Raw genomic sequence first — 21707 nt, 5'->3', positions numbered from 1 at the left:
TTGATCACCGACAACGATGAGACAGCCTATAGGGAGGAGGTCAGAGACCTGGCCGTGTGGTGCCAGGACAACAACCTCTCTCTCAACGTGATCAAGACAAAGGAGATGATTGTGGACTACAGGGAAAAAAAGAGGACTGAGCACGCCCCCATTCTCATTGATGGGGCTGTAGTGAAACAGGTTGAGAGTTTCAAGTTCCTTGGTGTCCATCACCAACAATCATGGTCCAAACACACCAAGACAGTCGTGAAGAGGGCACGACAAAGCCTATTCCCCCTCAGGAGACTGAAAACATTTGGCATGGGTCCTCAGATCCTCAAAAAGTTATACAGCTGCACCATCGAGAGCATCCTGACTGGTTGCATCACCACCTGGTATGGCAACTGCTCGGCCTCCGACCGCAAGGCACTACAGAGGGTAGTGCGAACGGCCCAGTACATCAAGCTTCCTGCCATCCAGGACCTCTATACCAGGCGGTGTCAGAGGAAGGCCCTAAAAATTGTCAAAGACTCCAGCCACCCTAGTCATAGACTGTTCTCTCTGCTACTGCACGGCAAGCGGTACCGGAGCGCCAAGTCTAGGTCCAGAAGGCTTCTCAACAGCTTCTACCCCCCAAGCCATAAGACTCCTGAACAGCTAATCATGGCTACCTGGACTATTTGCACTTATTTATGCATAGTCACTTTAACTCTACCCACATGTACATATTACCTCAATTACCTTGACTAGCCGGTGCCCCCGCACATTGACTCTGCACTTAACACTTTCTTTATTTTAGTTTTTCTTTAAAAAACTGCTTTGTTGGTTAAGGGCTCGTAAGCATTTCACTGTAATGTCTACACCTGTTGTATTCGGCGCATGTGGCAAATAAAATGTGATTTGATTTGAAACATAGTAGGCTAAAGATGGCCCTCCTTTCATTAACAATTAAGGTCAGGGATATAGGGCCTATCCAACTAAAATGTCCATGAGGAACACAAGGCCTTAAAAATACATGCAGGTTTGAAAAACAATAATTTAAAATGTCAATAGTCTAGGCTGAAGATGGATGTTATTATTGCTCAGGCCTAATCATAGGGCCTTATGGGCCACATGGCTTATGGCTGCATTTAGGCAGGCAGCCCAATTCGGATCATTTTTCCGCTAATTTGTCTTTTGACCAATCAGATCAGCTCTAAAAAAGCTCTGATGTGAAAAGATCTGATGTGATTGGTCAAAAGACCAATTAGTGGAACAAAGATCAGAATTGGGCTGCCTGTCTAAACGCAGCCTAAAAGGACCATACAAGCCTTATCAGTCTCCACAGCATTGTCTTATGTCAGATTCTGCCTTTACTGAGGTTGAGGGATGAGGGTCGCGTAGGAGTGACGCCACCTGACATAAGACAATGTCTCCTCATTATAGCTCAGGGCCTTACATGAATTAGTGGACGTTATACTGTGCAGGACTTGTAGACATACAACTCTTTAATATCCCTAGGCTTGAGATATAGGCAATCCTGAGATATCTCACACCTCCAGCTCCACCATGTATAATCAACAGTACCAAGGCCAAAAGGGAAACTGGCACACTGGTGAAAATAGCATAAAAATCACCAGGGTGAAAAAAAGTAACAGGAACTGACAACTCAGAGGAAAAATACACACCTAAGAAATATCAAATAGCCTATCCAGTATTCAAAAGTCCTTGACACAACACACAGTGGCTTGACACAGTGGCTTCTGTGATTTTAGGGGGAGTAACAAGCCTATAACTTTAAATGATAGACTAGACCTAATGCTGTATTGATGTTTGCTGACAATTCTTACTACTAAATAAAAAACATTAGATCACAAAAAATAAAGACTAGGCCAAATGCCTACAGAAACAACCTCCAAATGTCCCCCATCCGACTGTACTGTAGTCCCACAATCCCTCTACACGACCAACCATATAACACAGCCTAAATAACAAACACACAGCTTTTGAGCCACCATCAACTAATGGGATTATGCAATTATCAGTCACAAATTATCATGAAATCCTTGTCAACCTTCAACTCCAAACAACTATTGACCAAAGCAGTGTACCTAGGCCTGAATCCAGCACCACCACCGCAGCCACCTAATGTTAAGAGAATTGCAAAACTAGCCTATTATTTCTGTAGATTAAAGTGTATGTTAATACCAGGGCCTTACACTGACCTCACAATTGTTCTGTCTATTAATGAGGTGTGATTTGTGTGTTAAGCAGACTGTGGTCCTATAATGACTCAATCATAGCACTGTCATGGGATTAGATTTGACAGTTGAATAAACATGTAGCATGTTACTCTTTCTATGATTACACAACACGCATTATAGCTTGATGATTTCTAGATGGATAGCTGTCAAGTCCTAGTTTTAATTTTGTGCAGAATACTTAAATAACCATCTGAACCAATTGTATTTATACATCCGGGCTACTGTCTGCACCCCAATATGTTGTTTGTGGGGGGAAATGGTAGAGGCTGTTGTTCTTTTGAGTGCATGAAGATCTCTATGGAATCCTTAGCTATACTCAGTAGCTGGATCCAGAATGTAGTATAATGATTTAGAATTATAATCCAGCCACCGAAAACGATTTCATTAACTGGCAAGCCAACAGAACACAATGCAATATTTCCCTGTTCTAAATCGGTGCTTATTTGATCACAAAACACAAGCAAATTCTAACGTCTAGTCATGGGTCATGTCGACTGTATGAAGCAAGGAGATTTGTTTTTAGCTAGCTAGAACCAGAGAGGAAGAGGCGATAGCTAGCAACATGGCTAAGTTAACTAACGTCAGAGTTCAGTTTTAGCTAGCTAACTTTAACGTTAATAGCTACATTTTATATTGTTAGATACTCATTTTAGATATATGAATAAACAATGGTGCATTTCGATAGTACTAGCTAGCTTATGTTTGCGTGCTATTATTTAGCTAGTTACTGCAATGGCTAACAGCGATGGCGTGCAATTAGCATTGGCTTGGATAACGTCGTTAGCTAGCTAGCTGTCATTAGCTAGCTAACTAGCCAGTTAGTTACGCTAGCGAGCTAGCTGTGCATCGCTTGTCATTGCTAGGTACCTAGCTATAAATTGTGGCATAGTAGTTAGCTATGTCACAATTTATAGTTAGGTTAATATTTCGATCAAATATGTGAGGTAGGTAGCTAGCTAGCCAACCCGTGGTAAAGAAAAATATAACCGTAAACAAAGAGACCGTGGAGTTTAACGTTAGTCAAAGAAACGGATATGCTTGTCATGGTTAGCGAGTTCACTGTCAACCATTTGGGCAATGGGCATTCCGCTCTACTCTTGTGAAACAAAGCAACGAGGGACCGAGAGGCAGCTCAAACTAGATCTGGGAGATTGCATACACATAATCGCATATAGAGACACGACGCTGAACCTCCGGAGAGTCTATCGTAAATAATAGATTCGAGACATCTAGGTACTAAATGTTATACTAGTTGTCACTTCTCTATAACGTTACCTTTGTAATGCACCCGCAGATTGTTCTGTGAGAGCCCGATGTAGCTGTATTTATCCTTGGGGCTCCAGGATCGGGGTAAGGGGGTCTCATCCTCATTCACGGCCGGGTAGAGCCGCTTCAATCGCTCATTTAGCTCGTGCTCTTGGTAATTAAAAGCAGGATCCCCCAACAGCAGGCTCCCCGCTCCAAGCTCTGCCATCTTCGGCTTGAAATGTTTAATTTTTTTATTGTCTTCTACTAGCTATGTCAATGCGTTGACACAGGGAGAGAGTGAGATAGACAGTGGTGTGATAACCAACGCTCTAGAGTAGGATTGACAGTGACGCGTGGGTACTGTAGTTGAATACAGGGCTATTCGCTAGCAAGATTTTCAGAATCGACTACAGAAGCCCCGCTCCGACCCCTTCTTTGGTCATTTTTTTTCTCCCACTTGAGCCTGTGAAAAGGAAGCTAGGAAATGTAGTTTTCGAGTGGTTGTATGCGGTCGTATTTTGTTGACGGTCAGGACCAGGGGCGTATTTATTACGCCAATTATGTTGCAAAGCGTTTCTTAAACGGAAGCAAACGGAACGGGGTGGGACCTACCTGTCCAATAGAAACTCAGTTGCAATTGTTTGGACTAATGATTACACCCCAGGACATGTTGAGCTCCCCAGTCTTATAGCAGAGAAGCAGACATTTGTGCAACGCAATTCCTCGTTATATTTACATTCTGGCATGCATTCATTAAGTTTTTGTGTCTCACATGGGTCTCAAACTAATACAGATGTTTTTAATACAATGTTAGTGGATGATGGGTGCCAGTCAGCCAGTTTGCCTGACGACTCAAACTGAATTATTCCGCTGCTCTATCGTTTGAAGAAGAAACTAACGGACCACTACAACTAGTATTGTAATTCCTAATTGAGCCAGACAAACAGCCAGCTGCATCCATTTCAACTCGAGAGCATTGCCTTTGCCTGGGTTAATTCTGAAAATGGTATGCTTGATAGATGTATTTGAGCTAGATGCAAACTCATCAAGGGAGCAGAAAACATTTTCACTAGATTACTAAATCGTAAGCCAAATATTTTTTACGCCTTGACTTTGGCAAGGTTCTCCAGCGATACAAAAGTATCTGGAGCGGGATAGGCTACTATTTGGGCTCCTTCCTGGGTCCTTCATTTCCATGGCAACATTGTTGTTAACGTAACAATGCATCCGGGTGCCTGAAGCAACTAGCTAACTAACCGAATTGAAGTGAAGAGGGGTGACATGTTATTAGCTACAGGAATGTATTCGCTAACTAGCTCGCTTGTTTGTTTCATCTAACGTTAAACATATCAGATGTGGACACAAAAAGATATGAGATTACCACATTTATCGTCGTTTGAACGGCAAGTAGCCTCAAATTTAGCAAGCTCACTTGCTAGCGCACTCAGATAGTTTAGCAATTTATCCAGCTATGATGCTAGCTAATCATAATAATACATATTTATAGCTAGCTAGCTAATTGTAGTAGTTTCCATCTCACTTTCAGACTGTCTGAGTGTTAACAACATGACGCTGAAAAAAGAACTTGGCAGCAAGTGGAGGTCCTGGCTCATGTGTAGAACATCAAACAGAGTAAGATAGCTAGCAGTTAGCTAACGTTATTTTATTATTTGTGATATGAATACCTACTACTCTATTTTTTCCTCTCGCTTGCTAATTATTTTGTACATTTTACCTCATTCCTTGTAAGGTTGGCTGTGCCTCAGGCTACCTGTCAACCAGGCCTGCCCATGTCACCTCTCAAGTTGTTCAGTTACATTTTAGTCATTTAGCAGACGCTCTTGTCCAGAGCGACTTACAGTTAGTGAGTGAATACATTTTTCATACTGGCCCCCCGTGGGATTCGAACACACAACCCTTTCGTTGCAAGCGCCATGCTCTACCAACTGAGCTACACGGGAGGCTGTTCAGCAGGGGAGAAGACATAGTACTTCAGGTGGAGAGATCAGGAACCATGGGTATTTTACAAAGTATATGCACTGTATCATATGACATAGGGTTAAAGTTGTGGAAGGATTTACTGAGATAGATCACGTGCTATAAATGAAGTGATGAGTTTTGTGGCCCAGTGGGGAAGCCACGGAACCTTGAGCAGCTTCAAAGCTACCTGAAGAGGGAGCTGCAGGCTCTTGACCCACTTTGACCAAAAGTCCTAACTACATGTCCCATCCATCTGCCATATCATTTATACATGTTATCCATATAATTTTCATGGCTTTGTTACAGTGTATTTACCTAACTACAAATAAGGAGTATAGTGTATAGATTCATTTTCACTTGGTTGTCAAGTCACAAAATCTGCCTTCTGTTTACCTGTCATACGCAGGCATACAGGGAGGTCTTTGACTGTTTAATTGAGGACTACACATTAGGTGTGTAGCATTGCAGCTTGACATGTTTGTGATTGTGGCATATAGGCCTATATTGTTATGGTGAATGTGAGCTTGAACAGCACAACAAGGATGAATGGAAGTATGAGAGGGGCTTACATATTTCATGCTTATAGGATGTTGGATTTGATTTGACTGCAATGTCTATTTCTGCAGCATACCTACTGGACCAGATCTGGGAGCTGGAGCCCCTTCGTGCTCATCTGGTTCTGGTCTCAGAGCAGTGTGAGAAGGGGATCAAATTTGTCACAGGCTTATTCTAAAATTATTACATTTTTTTCCTCATCAGTCTACACACAATTCCCCATAATGACAAAGCGAAAACAGGTTTTTAGATTTTGTAGCACATTTATTAAAAATAAAAACAGAAATACCTTATTTACGTAAGTATTCAGACCCTTTGCTATGAGTCTTGAAATTGAGCTCAGGTACATCCTGTTTCCATTGATCCTCCTTGAGATGTTTCTACAACTTATTGAAGTCCACCTGTGGAAATTAAATTCATTCAACATGATTTGGAAAGGCACACACCTGTCTATATGAGGTCCCACAGTTGACAGTGCATGTCAGAGCTAAAACCAAGCCATGAGGTCGAAGGAATCGTCAGTAGAGCTCCGAGAGAGGATTGTGTCGGGGCACAAATCAAGGGAAGGGTACCAAAAAGTCTCTGCAGCATTGAAGGTCCCCAAGAACACAGTGGCTTCCATCATTCTTAAATGGAAGAAGTTTGGAACCACCAAGACTCTTTCTAGAGCTGGCCACCCGGCCAAACTGAGCAATCGGGGGAGAAGGGCCTTGGTCAGGGAGGTGACCAAGAACCTGATGGTCACTCTGACAGAGCTCCAGAGTTCCTCTGTGGAGATGGGAGAACCTTCCAGAAGGACAACCATCTCTGCAGCACTCCACCAATCAGGCCTTTATGGTAGAGTGGCCAGACGGAAGCCACTCCTCAATAAAAGGCACATGACAGCTCGCTTGGACTTGCCAAAAGGCACCTAAAGGACTCTCACACCATGAGAAACAAGATTCTCTGGTCTGATGAAACCAAGATTGAACTCTTTGGCCTGAATGCCAAGCGTCACGTCTGGAGGAAACCTGGCACCATCCCTACGGTGAAGCATGGTGGTGGCATCATCATGCTGTGGGTATGTTTTTCAGCGGCAGGGACCAGGAGACTAGTCAGGATCGAGGGAAAGATGAACGGAGTAAAGTACAGAGACATCCTTGAAACCCTGCTTCAGAGCACTCGGGACCTCAGACTGGGGCGAAGGTTCACCTTCCAACAGGACAATTAATCTAAGTACACAGCCAAGACAACGCAGGAGTGGCTTTGGGACAAGTCTCTGAATGTCCTTGAGTGGCCCAGCCAGAACCCGATCGAATATCTCTGGAGAGATGTGAAAATAGCTGTGCAGCGACGCTCCCCATCCAACCTGACAGAGCTTGAGAGGATCTACAGAAAATAATGGGAGAAACTCCCCAAATACAGGTGTGCCAAGCTTGTAGTGTCATACCCAAGAAGACTCAAGGCTGTAATCACTTCCAAAGGTGCTTCAACAAAGTACTAAGTAAAGGGTCTGAATACTTATGTAAATGTAATATTTCAGTTTTATATTTTTTATACATTTGCAAACATTTCTTTAAACCTGTTTTTGCTTTGTTATTATGGGGTATTGTGTGTAGATTGATGAGAAAAAAGCAAACAATTTAATCAATTTTAGAATAAGGCTGTGACGTAACAAAATGTGGAAAAAGTCAAGGGGTCTGAATACTTTCCGAATGCGCTGTACATACAGTGAGGGAAAAAAGTATTTGATCCCCTGCTGATTTTGTACGTTTGCCTACTTACAAAGACATGATCAGTCTATAATTTTAATGGTAGGTTTATTTGAACAGTGAGAGACAGAATAACAACAACAAAAAATCCAGAAAAACGCATGTCAAAAATGTTATGAATTGATTTGCATTTTAATGAGGGAAATAAGTATTTCACCCCTCTGCAAAACATGACTTAGTACTTGGTGGCAAAACCCTTGTTGGCAATCACAGAGGTCAGACGTTTCTTGTAGTTGGCCACCAGGTTTGCACACATCTCATGAGGGATTTTGTCCCACTCCTCTTTGCAGATCTTCTCCAAGTCATTAAGGTTTTGAGGCTGACGTTTGGCAACTCGAGCTCCCTCCACAGATTTTCTATGGGATTAAGGTCTGGAGACTGGCTAGGCCACTCCAGGATCTTAATGTGCTTCTTCTTGAGCCACTCCTTTGTTGCCTTGGCCGTGTGTTTTGGGTCATTGTCATGTTGGAATACCCATCCACGACCCATTTTCAATGCCCTGGCTGAGGGAAGGAGGTTCTCACCCAAGATTTGACGGTACATGGCCCCGTCCATCGTCCCTTTGATGCGGTGAAGTTGTCCTGTCCCCTTAGCAGAAAAACACCCCCAAAGCATAATGTTTCTACCTCCATGTTTGACGGTGGGGATGGTGTTCTTGGGGTCATAGGCAGCATTCCTCCTCCTCCAAACACGGCGAGTTGAGTTGATGCCAAAGAGCTCCATTTCGGTCTCATCTGACCACAACACTTTCACCCAGTTCTCCTCTGAATCATTCAGATGTTCATTGGCAAACTTCAGACGGGCATGTATATGTGCTTTCTTGAGCAGGGGGACCTTGCGGGCGCTGCAGGATTTCAGTCCTTCACGGCGTAGTGTGTTACCAATTGTTTTCTTGGTGACTATGGTCCTAGCTGCCTTGAGATCATTGACAAGATCCTCCCGTGTAGTTCTGGGCTGATTCCTCACCGTTCTCATGATCATTGCAACTCCACAAGGTGAGAACTTGCATGGAGCCCCAGGCCGAGGGAGATTTACAGTTATTTTGTGTTTCTTCCATTTGCGTATAATCGCACCAACTGTTGTCACCTTCTCACCAAGCTGCTTGGCGATGGTCTTGTAGCCCATTCCAGCCTTGTGTAGGTCTACAATCTTGTCCCTGACATCCTTGGAGAGCTCTTTGGTCTTGTCCATGGTGGAGAGTTTGGAATCTGATTGATTGATTGCTTCTGTGTACAGGTGTCTTTTATACAGGTAACAAGCTGAGATTAGGAGCACTCCCTTTAAGAGTGTGCTCCTAATCTCAGCTCGTTACCTGTATAAAAGACACCTGGGAGCCAGAAATCTTTCTGATTGAGAGGGGGTCAAATACTTATTTCCCTCATTAAAATGCAAATCAATTTATAAAATTTTTGACATGCGTTTTTCTGGATTTGTGTAGCGCATTATAATCGTCTGTCCTCGGTTGCAACACTCACTACCGAGTTCCAAACTGCCTTTGGAAGCAACGTCAGCACAATAACTGTTCATCGGGAGCTTAATGAAATGGGTTTCCATGGCTGATCAGCCACACAGAAGCCTAAGATCACTGTGCACAATGCCTAGCGTCGGCTGGAGTGGTGTAAAGCTAGCCGCCATTGGACTCTGGTGTAGTAGAAACGCTTTCTCTGGAGTGATGAATCACACTTCACCATCTGGCAGTCTGACGGACAAATCTGGGTTTGGCGGATGCCAGGAGAATGTTACCTGCCCCAATGCATAGTGCCAACTGTAAAGTTTGGTGGAGGAGGAAAAATGGTCTGGGGCTGTTTTTCATGGTTCGGGCTAGGCCCCTTAGTTCCAGTGTAGGGAAGTCTTAACGCTACAGCATACAATGACATTCTAGATGATTCTGTGCTTCCAACTTTGTGGCAACAGTTTGGGGAAGGCCCTTTCCTGTTTCATTATGACAATGCCCCCGTGCACAAAGCGAGGCCCATACAGAAGTTGTTTGTCGAGATCGGTGTGGAAGAACTTGACTGGCCTGCACAGAGCACTGACCTCAACCCATCGAACACCTTTGGGATGAATTGGTACTCCGACTGCGAACCAGGCCTAATCACCCAACATCAGTGCCCGACCTCTCTAAATGGAAGCAAGTCCCCGCAGCAATGTTACAACATCTAGTGGAAAGCCTTCCCAGAAGAGTGGAGACTGTTATAGCGGCAAATGGGGGACCAACTCCATATTAATGCCCATGATTTTGGAATGAGATGTTCGACGAGCAGGTGTCCACTTACTTTTGGTCATGTAGTGTATGAAGTTGGTAAAACAGTATGTAAACATGATTAAATTGGCCAGCATTCAATGACTATGTACATAGGGCAGCAGTCTCTAAGGTGCAGGGTTGAGTACCTGGTGGTAGCCGGCTAGTAACAGTGACTAAAGTTCAGGAGAGGGTACTGGGCGGAGGCCGGCTAGTGGTGACTATTTAACAGTCTGATGGCCTGGAGATAGAACCTGTTTTTCAGTCTCTCGGTCCCAGCTTTGATGCACCTGTACTGTGTCCACCTTCTAGATGGTAGCGGGGTTAACAGGCCGTGGCTCAGGTGGCTGAGGTCCTTGATGATTTTCTTGGCCTTCCTGATCTTGGATCCTGGGCCTGCGAGAGGAAGAAAGGGCAGAGATCTGAGTGGTATACTACAAAGCAAGCTAGATCTACTCAGGCTTTTATAAATCTAGCCAGCTTCAGTTAGCTTCACATTCCAGATCAGGCTTCATCCGTACTACGATGGTGGATATTGCTCGTTTGCCTGCTGCCTTTATGCTGAAACATCAATCCATGGGCGAGTCAGTGCCACATTTTCATTTGTGCCGAAATCAAAATGAAAGAAAAGTTATCTTTCAGATTCAGCAGGCTATGGTGTGAAACAGGCTTTTAGAAGTGCTGTCTTTATTTTATTAGGCTAGTTCTCGTTAATGCCGTCTTTGGTATGCTTATCAATGCACAAGCACCTTTTTCCCACTCCTATTGCTCCTTCTGAACAGCTTGTTGGGTTGTGGTCAAAGACATGTCATCCATAGAATGGGTTTGGAACCTCTAACCCTGGCAATTTGACTGTTAAACTCATGGGTACACTAGCAATGGCTGCCAGTCTTGACTTTAATGGGAACTGCCATCTATGGATTATATGTCTATGGTTGGTTGCGGCTGTCAGTTTGCCTTTCTTAAATTTCAAAATATAATCACGCAAAAAATTTACAGTTTGGAAAGCAAATGCTGTTATTAGTAAATGTGTAATGTGATAGATATTTTAACATTACTATTTTTCTACATACAAAATACAACTTTTGATTTAAAGTATTTAATCAGTCGTATTCCTTAAATTAAGGGGATGATGACAATCTTTAATTTAATTGGTCCTCAACTCGTGTCTCAGACACTTCATTCAGGATAAATGGAGTCAGCCAGGAGCAGGTTAGTTCTGAAGGATTCGTTGCCATAGAAATTTACCCGGGTAAAAGGTGAACCACTTTCGTGGTACTGGTGATCCCGAATTGAACCCAGAGTTGACCAAAGTTACCTCGCTAACTCTTCAAACCTGATTGGTAGTATAGGGCTCAGGGGCCTGAAGCAAGAGAGCCAACAGCTTCAAATGGTTATTAAAAACATGAGGGATAAACAAAGTTCCCTGCAGAAACAGCTACAGTGCTTTCCAACTAGGGTCAGTCTCAATCACACCATTGCTGCTCTGAAAATACCTCAGAGCAGCACTGTCTCATGTCATCCATGCATGGGCTGAACCCTCCTTCATCGCTCTTTGTCTTGTTCTTCCCAGGTGTGTTGTCTGCTTTAAGACCTGGCAGCTCAGTATCTGATGTATAAAGAGGAATGTGATGCTTGCACGCTGCTCATTGTCAACATCAGCAGCATGAGCTATGGACCAGACGAGGAACCAGAGGAAGAGCTGGAAGGTGGTGAAAAAATATGTAACAATAAAATAATTATTTATCAACTGTCTTGATGGAAGAGAAGTGTGTAGGGTTATGTCACCTCTGATCACCCAATCCTTTCCATCAGAAGTGGAAATCTAGGACCCAGTTAAAGAGAAAATGGCTCTGAAGGTGTGTCGAGAGGACCTGACTAAAGCCGAGGTGGAGCTAAATCGATTGCATGCTGAGTATGGAGACGTAGTGCCCCTCCGTGACTGGGAGACGCTGGACCATACCCACAAAGAGAACTTGCTCAAGATACAGTACATTACAGTAAAATGTTTGATTCAACCACAGCAGACTCACTTCAGACCTGAATTAGTTTTTGCACCGATCCCCTATGGAGACCCTGCAGAAAAACTGCTATAGGTTTTCTATTTTTCCCCTTCCCATTTGTACTATGGTATTGTTGGTAGTAATACCTAAAGCATTTAGTTTTGCTTTGTGACTGAATCACTACAAACAGTTTTAGATCAGAACATTTACACAACTGTGTGATTACAGACGTGCTGGGAGGTAGTGAGCGTTGGGCAGAGCTCTCCCAGGACCAATCCAGCAAGCGACGTCTGGATATCCTGCTAGCAGAACATGTAGGAAAGATCTCAGAGTCTTTCACTGGACTGGTAAACCTCCCTCCCTGCTGAACTTTCAAACTGCCTGAACATCAACAACACATTTCCGAAAAGAATGGCATGGTCAAAATGTCTTCACCCTGTGTCCACTCAGGGTACTTCTGATGCTGTGCCCATATACCTGCGCTATGAGGGACAGTTGAAGAACCATAGGCTAAAGAAGGCTGATATGAGAAACATCAAGGATGTTTGGAAGGAGAAGGTAATTGAGGACGACATGGTAAACTGTTACCTTTTTTTCTCAAATAATCAGTTAATATTTCACACACTCTTAGACTGTGATATTTCTTCTAAATGTATATATCTTCAGAGAGCTCTTCTTCTTATGAAGTTGAGAAAGGATTGTGAATGATTTGATGATTTTAAATGTGTTATTAACAGGTGGATGAGAGTATACAATGGTCAGACATTTACTGTCTAACCTTCTGAAGATGTTGATCCAAAGTGACAGTACAGAGAGTGGGATGCTCAGTGTTCAGGATTTCAGGTAATGTTAATGCAGATAATAAAATTACTGTACAGGTTAAAGTCACCAACATTACGATTATGACGGTGAGTGGGCTGAATAAATGGGCTGTTTTGCAGAGTTGCCTTGCAAATGGCCCCTCTGAAAATAGAGCAAGACATCAATTAGCTAGTGACTACAGCTCAGGCCGAGCTAAATGACAATGGTGGGAGCCTCCCATACCAAAGACTATACAGAGGTAATAACCTATAGTGTTTGGGTCTCAGTCCATAGTTTCACACCTCAGTCCACATAATTCCTCGCTCCCTTTTTGATAGAAGTATGTGTACAATAGCACCAATCCATGCTGTTAGTGCAATACAGTCATATACTGCCACACTGAAACACAACCTTTACAAGAAACAGATTTAGGCTGTCATTACTGACTGTTACCTGTGGCAAAGACGTGGTATACCCCTTGTTCACAGACATTTGCATTAGTAATGACCTTGTTTCATTTTTGTAAACAGTTTTGAAAGGATCATCAGGGGCATTGTGTTTGTGATTCACAGAGGTGACTGTGGCTTCCTTCAAGAACATTGACCCATCTCTGGACTCTACCAAGCTGGACTGGAACCTAGCAAATTGGCAGGCTAGCAAATTGATCACTGGTGCAGTATACCATTATAGAACTGTGCCATCTTGTGGATGTCCCCATGTAAAACCCTGTGTAATGTTGAACCATGCCCTTTCTACCCATCCTTGTAATTTACACAGCAAATGTAGTTCACCTTCATCAAAGTGGGCTGAATAAGAGGTACCATATTTTTGTCTGCCGAGGGTTTTGTGTGTTTAAAAAAAGTGTGTGTGTGTGAAAAACTAAAACCTACCAGCTGTATAGATTGAAGAACTTCATTTCCCGCATGGCATTAGGACAGATTATTGTCCTGAGCATGCGCCATAAACTGGTGTAATCGCCATAACTGGGAGCCGACGGCCGTGCTGTGAATGGGTTAGAGATGGTAGGAGGTAGTGATGGAGAGGAAAGGGAAGCAAGTATGGAACATAGCGGTACAAATAAAGGAGGGAGTAAGAAAGAGAAAAAGAAAGCTGGCGAGAAAGGGAGTAGGGGTATGAAGGGGAGCGAGATGTAACGATCCCGGCAGTCTGAGTCGGGTCCTGTCTGTGGACTAGTTTTTCTGTTCGTGATCTCCAGTTTCCCGAGGGTTCTGGAACGCTCCGGGGAGCTCTCTTGATTTCCGCACCTGCATCCCATCAGCAATCTGCACACCTGGTCCTGATCATCACCCTTCTTAGGCTCTGGCCTAACATCCATTCCCTGCCGGATCGTTAGCCATGAACATCACTCGTCCGGGAGCCTTCATCCAACCTCTGCCTGGTGGTCGGCGGCTGCCGAGCCATGACGGGATCAACCACTGCACCCCCAACAACTAATCAACGCCGCCCGCTCTGTTCCCTGGATTATTCAGCATCACTCTTGAATTTGTAAATAAACACTCACCTTCGTTTCAACTTACCTTGTCCTGGTCTGCTTCTGGGTTCTGGCTTTGTAACTTTCGTGACAGAACGATCCGGCCAGTAATGAACCCAGCGGACCTGGACTCTGTTCGCCATGCCATTACCCATCAGGAGAAGATGTTGGGCCATCATAGCACGGAGCTACAGGAGATCGCGTTGGCAGTTCGGAACCTTTCTACCGGTCTGACGGAGGTCCAGAACCAGCGCAAGTTTCGGTGGAGGATCCACTACCGGTTTCACCCATCTCGCCTGCCGCGTCTGAAGCGGCGTCCTTCCCGTGAGCCCAAGGTTCCGACGCCGGATAAATATGAGGGGGGGAGCTGGGAAGATGCCGTTCTTTCCTTATGCAGTGTGGGTTAGTGTTCGATCTACAGCCCTACTCTTATGCCACAGACAAGGCTAGGATAGCCTTTGTGATTGAGTTGCTGCGTGGTCGAAGCGCTGGAGTGGGCTTCAGCCGTTTGGGAACGACAAGACCCCTGCATGGCTTCATACCAGGGGTTCACGGCCGAGATGAGGAAGCTCTTCGACCATTCCGTCCGAGGAGGGGACGCAGCTAGGCGCCTGTTTTCGCTCCACCAAGGAACTCGCTAGCGTGGCCGACTTCGTGATCGAGTTCAAGACGTTGGCTGTGGAGAGTGGGTGGAATGAGGAGTCTCTGCAAGCGGCCTTTTACCAGGGTCTGTCGGAGCAGCTCAAGGATGAGCTGATCTCCTATCCGGAGCCTAGTGACCTGGACAGCTTGGTAGCCTTGTCTATTCGGGTGGATAATCGAGTCCGAGAGCGAAGGAGGGAGAAGCAATGGGGTCCGTCCAGTCGATCAGCTTCTCAGTTCCCAGTCGGGTCGGGTGGTGGACCAGAACTCCGTCGATCATTCTCCACCACAAAGGATTAGTGGAGAGGTCCTCTCTCCCGATTCTGAACCCATGCAAGTGGGGCGGCACGGGTTAACCAAGGAGGAGCGTCAACATAGACGTAAGACCAACTGCTGCCTCTACTGTGGTAGCTCGGGACATTACATCTCCACTTGTTCCCGGCGGTCGTCAAACTGCCCGGCTCGCTAAAGTTGGGAGGACTTTTAGCGAGCCAGTTTCAACCTCTCAGTACCTCTGTCAGACCCGTTTCCCGGCTACCCTTGTGAACAGGAATCAGAGCTTAGCGATTAACGCTTTTATCGATTCAGGTGCCGATGGAAGCTTTCTTGATGCCGAGTTGGTGGAACAGCTGGGGCTTTCCAAAGGAGCAATTGCCGGAAGCCATTGAAGCGACCACTCTGAACGGCAGTAGTCCAGCACGTATCACGATGAGGACTGAACCGGTTAAGATGCTGTTGTCGGGGAATCATTCGGAGATGATTTCATTCTTCATTCTGCCCGTCTTCCCATGTTCCTCTGGTCCTTGGATACCCCTGGCTGAAGGAACACAATCCCACGTTCGATTGGGTGACGGGCAAGGTAACGAGTTGGAGCCTTGATTGTCATGCTAACTGTCTCAAGACTGCCTGTCCCCATTCGGTTCCCAGTCAGGTGATTGAGGCTAAACCCCCAGATTTGTCCCTGGTTCCCGAGACATATCACGATTTGGGGAAGTGTTCCAGTAAGCAGAAGGCTCTGTCACTCCCTCCCCCACCGACCATATGATTGTGCCATCAACCTGTTCCCTGGAGCTGTCTACCCCCAAGGGAAGGTTATACAGTATCTCCCGCCCTGAACGTGAGGCTTTGGAGACCTACATCAAGGAGTCCCTAGCTGCTGGTCTCGTTCGTCCCTCGTCATCACCCCTGGGGGCAGGATTCTTCTTTGTGGGTAAGAAGGATGGCTCTCTTCGACCGTGTATTGATTATCGGGGGTTGAATGACATCACGGTCAAGAACAAGTATCCCCCTGCCCTTGATGAGTTCTGCCTTCGACTCCTTACAGGGTGCTACGGTGTTCACCAAGCTCGAGACCTACGCAATCGCGTATCACATGGTCCGGATCAGAGAGGGAGACGAGTGGTTGACGGGTTTCAATACACCGATGGGTCACTCGAGTATCAGGTGATGCCGTTTGGACTGACCAATGCTCCAGCGGTATTCCAGAGTATGGTGAACGACGTCCTGAGAGATATGATCGGTCTCTTTGTGTTTGTTTACCTGGATGACATTCTGATCTTCTCGAAGGAACCTTCCGACCACGTCCAGCATGTCCGGCAGGTTCTGCAGCGATTGTTGGAGAATCGCCTGTTCGTGAAGGCCGAGAAGTGCGAGTTTCACGCCCACCGACATCCTTTCTCGGGTACATCATCTCCAGGGGAGAGATTAGGATGGACCAGGAGAAGGTTAGAGCGGTTCTGGAATGGGCCCAGCCCGGTGCGAGATTGCAGCTCCAGAGATTTTTGGGGTTTGCGAATTTCTACCGCAGATTCATCCGGGATTACAGCCGTGTGGCCGCTCCGTTAACTGCCTTGACTTCCAGTATCAGGAGCTTCAAGTGGAATCCGGAGGCGGATCGGCGTTTCTGGATTTGAAGAGGCGATTCACCAACGCACCGATTCTCTCTCAACCGGACACGGCCCCGTCAGTTCGTCGTTGAAGTGGACGCCGCGTCTGATGTGGGAGTTGGCGCCATCCTGTCGCAGCGATGCTCCACGGACAGTAAACTCCATCCCTGCGCCTACTACTCTCGTCGCCTTTCGCCTGCGGAGAGGAATTACGATGTGGGTAACCGGGAGCTTCTCGCGGTGAAACTTGCCTTGGAGGAGTGGCGCCACTGGTTGGAGGGGGCGGAGCAACCGTTTATTGTCTGGACTGACCACAAGAATCTTGCTTACGTGCAATCGGCTGAGCGTCTCAACTCCCGTCAGGCCAGGTGGTCGTTGTTTTTGGACGATTCAATTTTTCCCTGACGTTCCGACCTGGATCTAAGAATGGCAAGGCGGACGCCTTGTCTCGGATGTTCTCCAAGACGGAGGAGAGTGGGTCCAAGACCGAGACAATTCTCCCCCGGAACTGCGTCGTGGGAGCTGTTAGGTGGAAGATTGAGGAGGAGGTGATGGCGGCTCTTCGGACGCAGCCCGGTCCCGGTAACGGTCCACCCGGTCGGTTGTTTGTGCCTGAGTCGGTTCGTCCTGCGGTCCTCAAATGGTCCCACGCCAGCAAGATGGCTTGTCACCCTGGCGTGGCTCGGACGATGGCGTTTCTTCGCAGACGTTTTTGGTGGCCTGCCGCGGCCGGGGATACTCGGGGTTATGTTGCTGCCTGTCCAGTGTGTGCGCAGAATAAGGGTACCAATCGGCCCAGCTCTGGACTACTTCACCCCTTCCTATTCCCGGCGACCATGGTCGCATCTGGCCCTGGACTTTGTCACTGGGTTGCCCGCTTCTGAGGGGAACACGGTCGTTCTGACTATCGTGGACAGATTCAGCAAGTTCGCCCACTTTGTGCCAATTGCCAAGCTTCCCTCTGCCTCGGAGACGTCCGAGATCCTGGTTAGGGGAGGTTTTCAGGGTCCACGGGTTGCCCAGTGATATCGTTTCCGACCCGTGGCCCTCAGTTTACCTCTGCTGTCTGGAAGTCCTTCTGTTTGGCCATTGGAGCTACAGTCAGTCTCACATCTGGTTTTCACCCCCCAATCTAATGGTCAGGCGGAGAGAGCCAACCAGAAGATGGAATCCACGCTACGCTGCCTGGCCTCTTCCAACCCCACCTCCTGGGTCTCTCAGTTGCCTTGGGTTGAGTATGCCCACAATACTCTCCCTACATCTGCCACTGGGATGTCTCCCTTCCAGTGCCTGTATGGCTACCAACCTCCCTTGTTCCCTTCTCAGGAGAAGGAGCTCTCAGTGCCTTCTGTTCAGGCCCATATTCAAGTCGTTGCCACCGGACCTGGCATCGGGCCAGAAAGGCACTCCTTGAGAGTTTCGGACCGGTATCAGCTCCAGGCGAATCGTCGCCGGATCCCGCTCCCACCTATACCATCGGAGATGGGTCTGGTTGGCCACACGGGATCTTCCTTTACGGACTGAGTCTAGGAAGTTGTTACCGAAGTTCATTGGTCCGTTTTGTCTTGGAGAAGGTGATCAATCCGGTGGCAGTTCGACTCAAACTCCCGAGGATGCTCAGAGTCCATCCCACCTTTCATGTCTCCTGCCTCAAGCCTGTTTTCCTCAGTCCTCTGTTGCCTCCTCCGCCTCCTCCTCCTCCTCCTCGGATGATCGGAGGTGGTCCTGCCTACACGGTGCGACGCATTATGGATTCCAGACGGCGGGGCCGGGGTTTCCAGTATCTCGTGGACTGGGAGGGGTATGGTCCGGAAGAGAGGAGTTGGATTCCGCGGCGACAGATCCTAGATGCTGACCTCATCCGTGACTTCTACCGCCTCCATCCTGGCGCTCCGGGGAGTCCGCCCGGTGGCGTTCGTCGGAGGGGGTACTGTAACGATCCCGGCAGTCTGAGTCGGGTCCTGTCTGTGGACTAGTTTTTCTGTTCGTGATCTCCAGTTTCCCGAGGGTTCTGGAACGCTCCGGGGAGCTCTCTTGATTTCCGCACCTGCATCCCATCAGCAATCTGCACACCTGGTCCTGATCATCACCCTTCTTAGGCTCTGGCCTAACATCCATTCCCCTGCCGGATCGTTAGCCATGAACATCACTCCTCCGGAGCCCTTCATCCAACCTCTGCCTGGTGGTCGGCGGCTGCCGAGCCATGACGGGATCAACCACTGCACCCCCAACAACTAATCAACGCCGCCCGCTCTGTTCCCTGGATTATTCAGCATCACTCTTGAATTTGTAAATAAACACTCACCTTCGTTTCAACTTACCTTGTCCTGGTCTGCTTCTGGGTTCTGGCTTTGTAACTCGTGACACGAGAGTTCTATGGAGGTAGAGAGGAGGCAGAAAAGGAAGTTTGAGGAGAGCAACCTAGATCCCAACGATAGTGGAAGTTCGGAGGCAGAAAGTGCAGAGGAAGGGCAAGATAAGACACGAGAGGAACATGGAGGTGAGGAGGAGCATAAAGTGATTATGAAGTTTAGGGAGGAAGGGGGAGTTGGGGCGATGAGTCCGATAAGGTTGACGGCTGTGATAAAATAGTTGATTGGGGAAGTTGTTAATGCTAAAGTGTTAAGAGATGGGAGCTTGTTGGTGTTCTGTAAGGACATGGCGCAGGGGGAAAAAGCTATCGGAGTGAAGCAAATAGGGAAGTGTAAGGTGGTGTCGAGCAGCTGGTCTGACCAAGCAGGGAAGCAGTGGAGTAAAGGGGTGATAACAGGAGTGCCTGTGAGCGTTAGCACTAAAGAGATAAGGGAAAATTTGAGAGGAGGCGTTCTAGTGAATGCACAAAGATTGCAAGCAATAAGGGGTGGAGATAGGGTAGATAGCACGTCTATTCTGTTAACTTTTAAGGACCGGGTACTGCCAAATAAGGTAACAAAAGGGTATATGAGTTACTATGTGAGGGCTTATGTACCGAAACCTTTAAGATGTTATAAATGCCAGAGGTTTGGGCATGTGGCAACAGTCTGTAAAGAGAAAAAGAGGTGTGCCAGGTGTGGAGGGGAGCATGAGTATGGGAAGTGTGGAGAAGGTGTACAACCAAAGTGCTGCAACTGTGGGGGTGCTCATAGTGTGGCATATAGTGGGTGTGAGGCTATGAAGAAGACAGTGGAGGTGCAACAAGTGAGAGTGGAGAGAAGGGTATCATATGCTGAGGCAGTGAGGGTGGTCCAGGAGAGAACGGTGTCATATGCTGAGGCAGTGAGGGTGGTCCAGGTCCAGGGAGATACAGGTTCAAGGGAGAGAAGGGTAGGAGCATCTAGACTGGGTGATGGGGCAGGTGGGCAGCGATATGGTATACATAGAAAAGAGAAAGCTGGTGACGTTCATAGCAGGAGCTATCAATAGCACCGATAAAGTAGAGTCTAAAACGGAGAGGATTAAACTAATAGTGAAAGCTGCTGGGAGACATTTGAGTATGACAGGGTTGACATGGATGGAAATGGACAAGTGAGTAGCCACAGGGAAAGAGTCTGCCTTGGACCTCACTCTGGTATCTAGTGCGATGGCAGGAATATGTGAGTGGGAGGTATGGGAGGAGTCGACAGTAGGGAGTGATCATTACCCCATTCTATGCACAGTAGGCCGAAGGGAGGAGGAGGTGTTAGTGGAGTGAGTAGGCAGGTGGGTGTTTGGAAGGGCAAAGTGGGATCAATTTCAGGAGCTGAGTGAGCAGGTGGTGGCTTGGGTGGATATGAGAGGGGATGTACAGTGGGGAAAAAAAGTATTTAGTCAGCCACCAATTGTGCAAGTTCTCCCACTTAAAAAGATGAGAGAGGCCTGTAATATTCATCATAGGTACACGTCAACTATGACAGACAAATTGGGAAAAAAATTCCAGAAAATCACATTGTAGGATTTTTAATGAATTTATTTGCAAATTATGGTGGAAAATAAGTATTTGGTCACCTACAAACAAGCAAGATTTCTGGCTCTCACAGACCTGTAACTTCTTCTTTAAGAGGCTCCTCTGTCCTCCACTCGTTACCTGTATTAATGGCACCTGTTTGAACTTGTTATCAGTATAAAAGACACCTGTCCACAACCTCAAACAGTCACACTCCAAACTCCACTATGGCCAAGACCAAAGAGCTGTCAAAGGACACCAGAAACAAAATTGTAGACCTGCACCAGGCTGGGAAGACTGAATCTGCAATAGGTAAGCAGCTTGGTTTGAAGAAATCAACTGTGGGAGCAATTATTAGGGAAATGGAAGACATACAAGACCACTGATAATCTCCCTCGATCTGGGGCTCCACGCAAGATCTCACCCCGTGGGGTCAAAATGATCACAAGAACGGTGAGCAAAAATCCCAGAACCACACGGGGGACCTAGTGAATGACCTGCAGAGAGCTGGGACCAAAGTAACAAAGCCTACCATCAGTAACACACTACGCCGCCAGGGACTCAAATCCTGCAGTGCCAGACGTGTCCCCCTGTTTAAGCCAGTACATGTCCAGGCCCGTCTGAAGTTTGCTAGAGTGCATTTGGATGATCCAGAAGAGGATTGGGAGAATGTCATATGGTCAGATGAAACCAAAATAGAACTTTTTGGTAAAAACTCAACTCGTCATGTTTGGAGGACAAAGAATGCTGAGTTGCATCCAAAGAACACCATACCTACTGTGAAGCATGGATGTGGAAACATCATGCTTTGGGGCTGTTTTTCTGCAAAGGGACCAGGACGACTGATCCGTGTAAAGGAAAAAATGAATGGGGCCATGTATCGTGAGATTTTGAGTGTAAACCTCCTTCCATCAGCAAGGGCATTGAAGATGAATCGTGGCTGGGTCTTTCAGCATGACAATGATCCCAAACACACCGCCCGGG

General features: G+C 46.7%; 1 protein-coding gene and 1 long non-coding RNA gene across 6 annotated transcripts in view; one reads left to right on the top strand and one right to left on the bottom strand.

The window, feature by feature from the left end:
• Positions 1-3910, bottom strand: part of LOC121531873 (ran-binding protein 10) — a 29941-nt gene extending 26031 nt beyond the window's left edge. Inside the window, exon 1 of one of the 2 annotated variants that reach the window (XM_041837397.2) lies at positions 3498-3910. In XM_041837397.2, the coding sequence (XP_041693331.2) occupies positions 3498-3696 (199 nt within the window). In that variant the 5' untranslated portion in view covers positions 3697-3910. The remainder of the gene's footprint in view (positions 1-3497) is intronic. The other variant, XM_041837398.2, reaches the window with a different exon arrangement.
• An 832-nt stretch (positions 3911-4742) lies between these two features.
• Positions 4743-20574, top strand: LOC121531874. Of its 4 annotated transcripts, none has more exons than XR_005994206.2 (9): positions 4743-5102; positions 11572-11707; positions 11814-11988; positions 12230-12348; positions 12452-12559; positions 12739-12844; positions 12943-13061; positions 13375-13952; positions 19195-20574. It is a non-coding gene; the product is annotated as an uncharacterized LOC121531874 (long non-coding RNA). The 4 variants fall into 4 exon arrangements; XR_005994209.2 differs by having other exon boundaries at positions 12452-12577; XR_005994207.2 differs by lacking the exon at positions 4743-5102 and adding an exon at positions 5407-5488.
• Positions 20575-21707: the final 1133 nt, after the last annotated feature.

Source organism: Coregonus clupeaformis, chromosome 19 (genome assembly GCF_020615455.1).
Source record: "Coregonus clupeaformis isolate EN_2021a chromosome 19, ASM2061545v1, whole genome shotgun sequence".
In the NCBI taxonomy this organism is placed as follows: Eukaryota; Metazoa; Chordata; class Actinopteri; order Salmoniformes; family Salmonidae; genus Coregonus; species Coregonus clupeaformis.
This window is presented reverse-complemented; position numbering and strand designations above follow the sequence as displayed.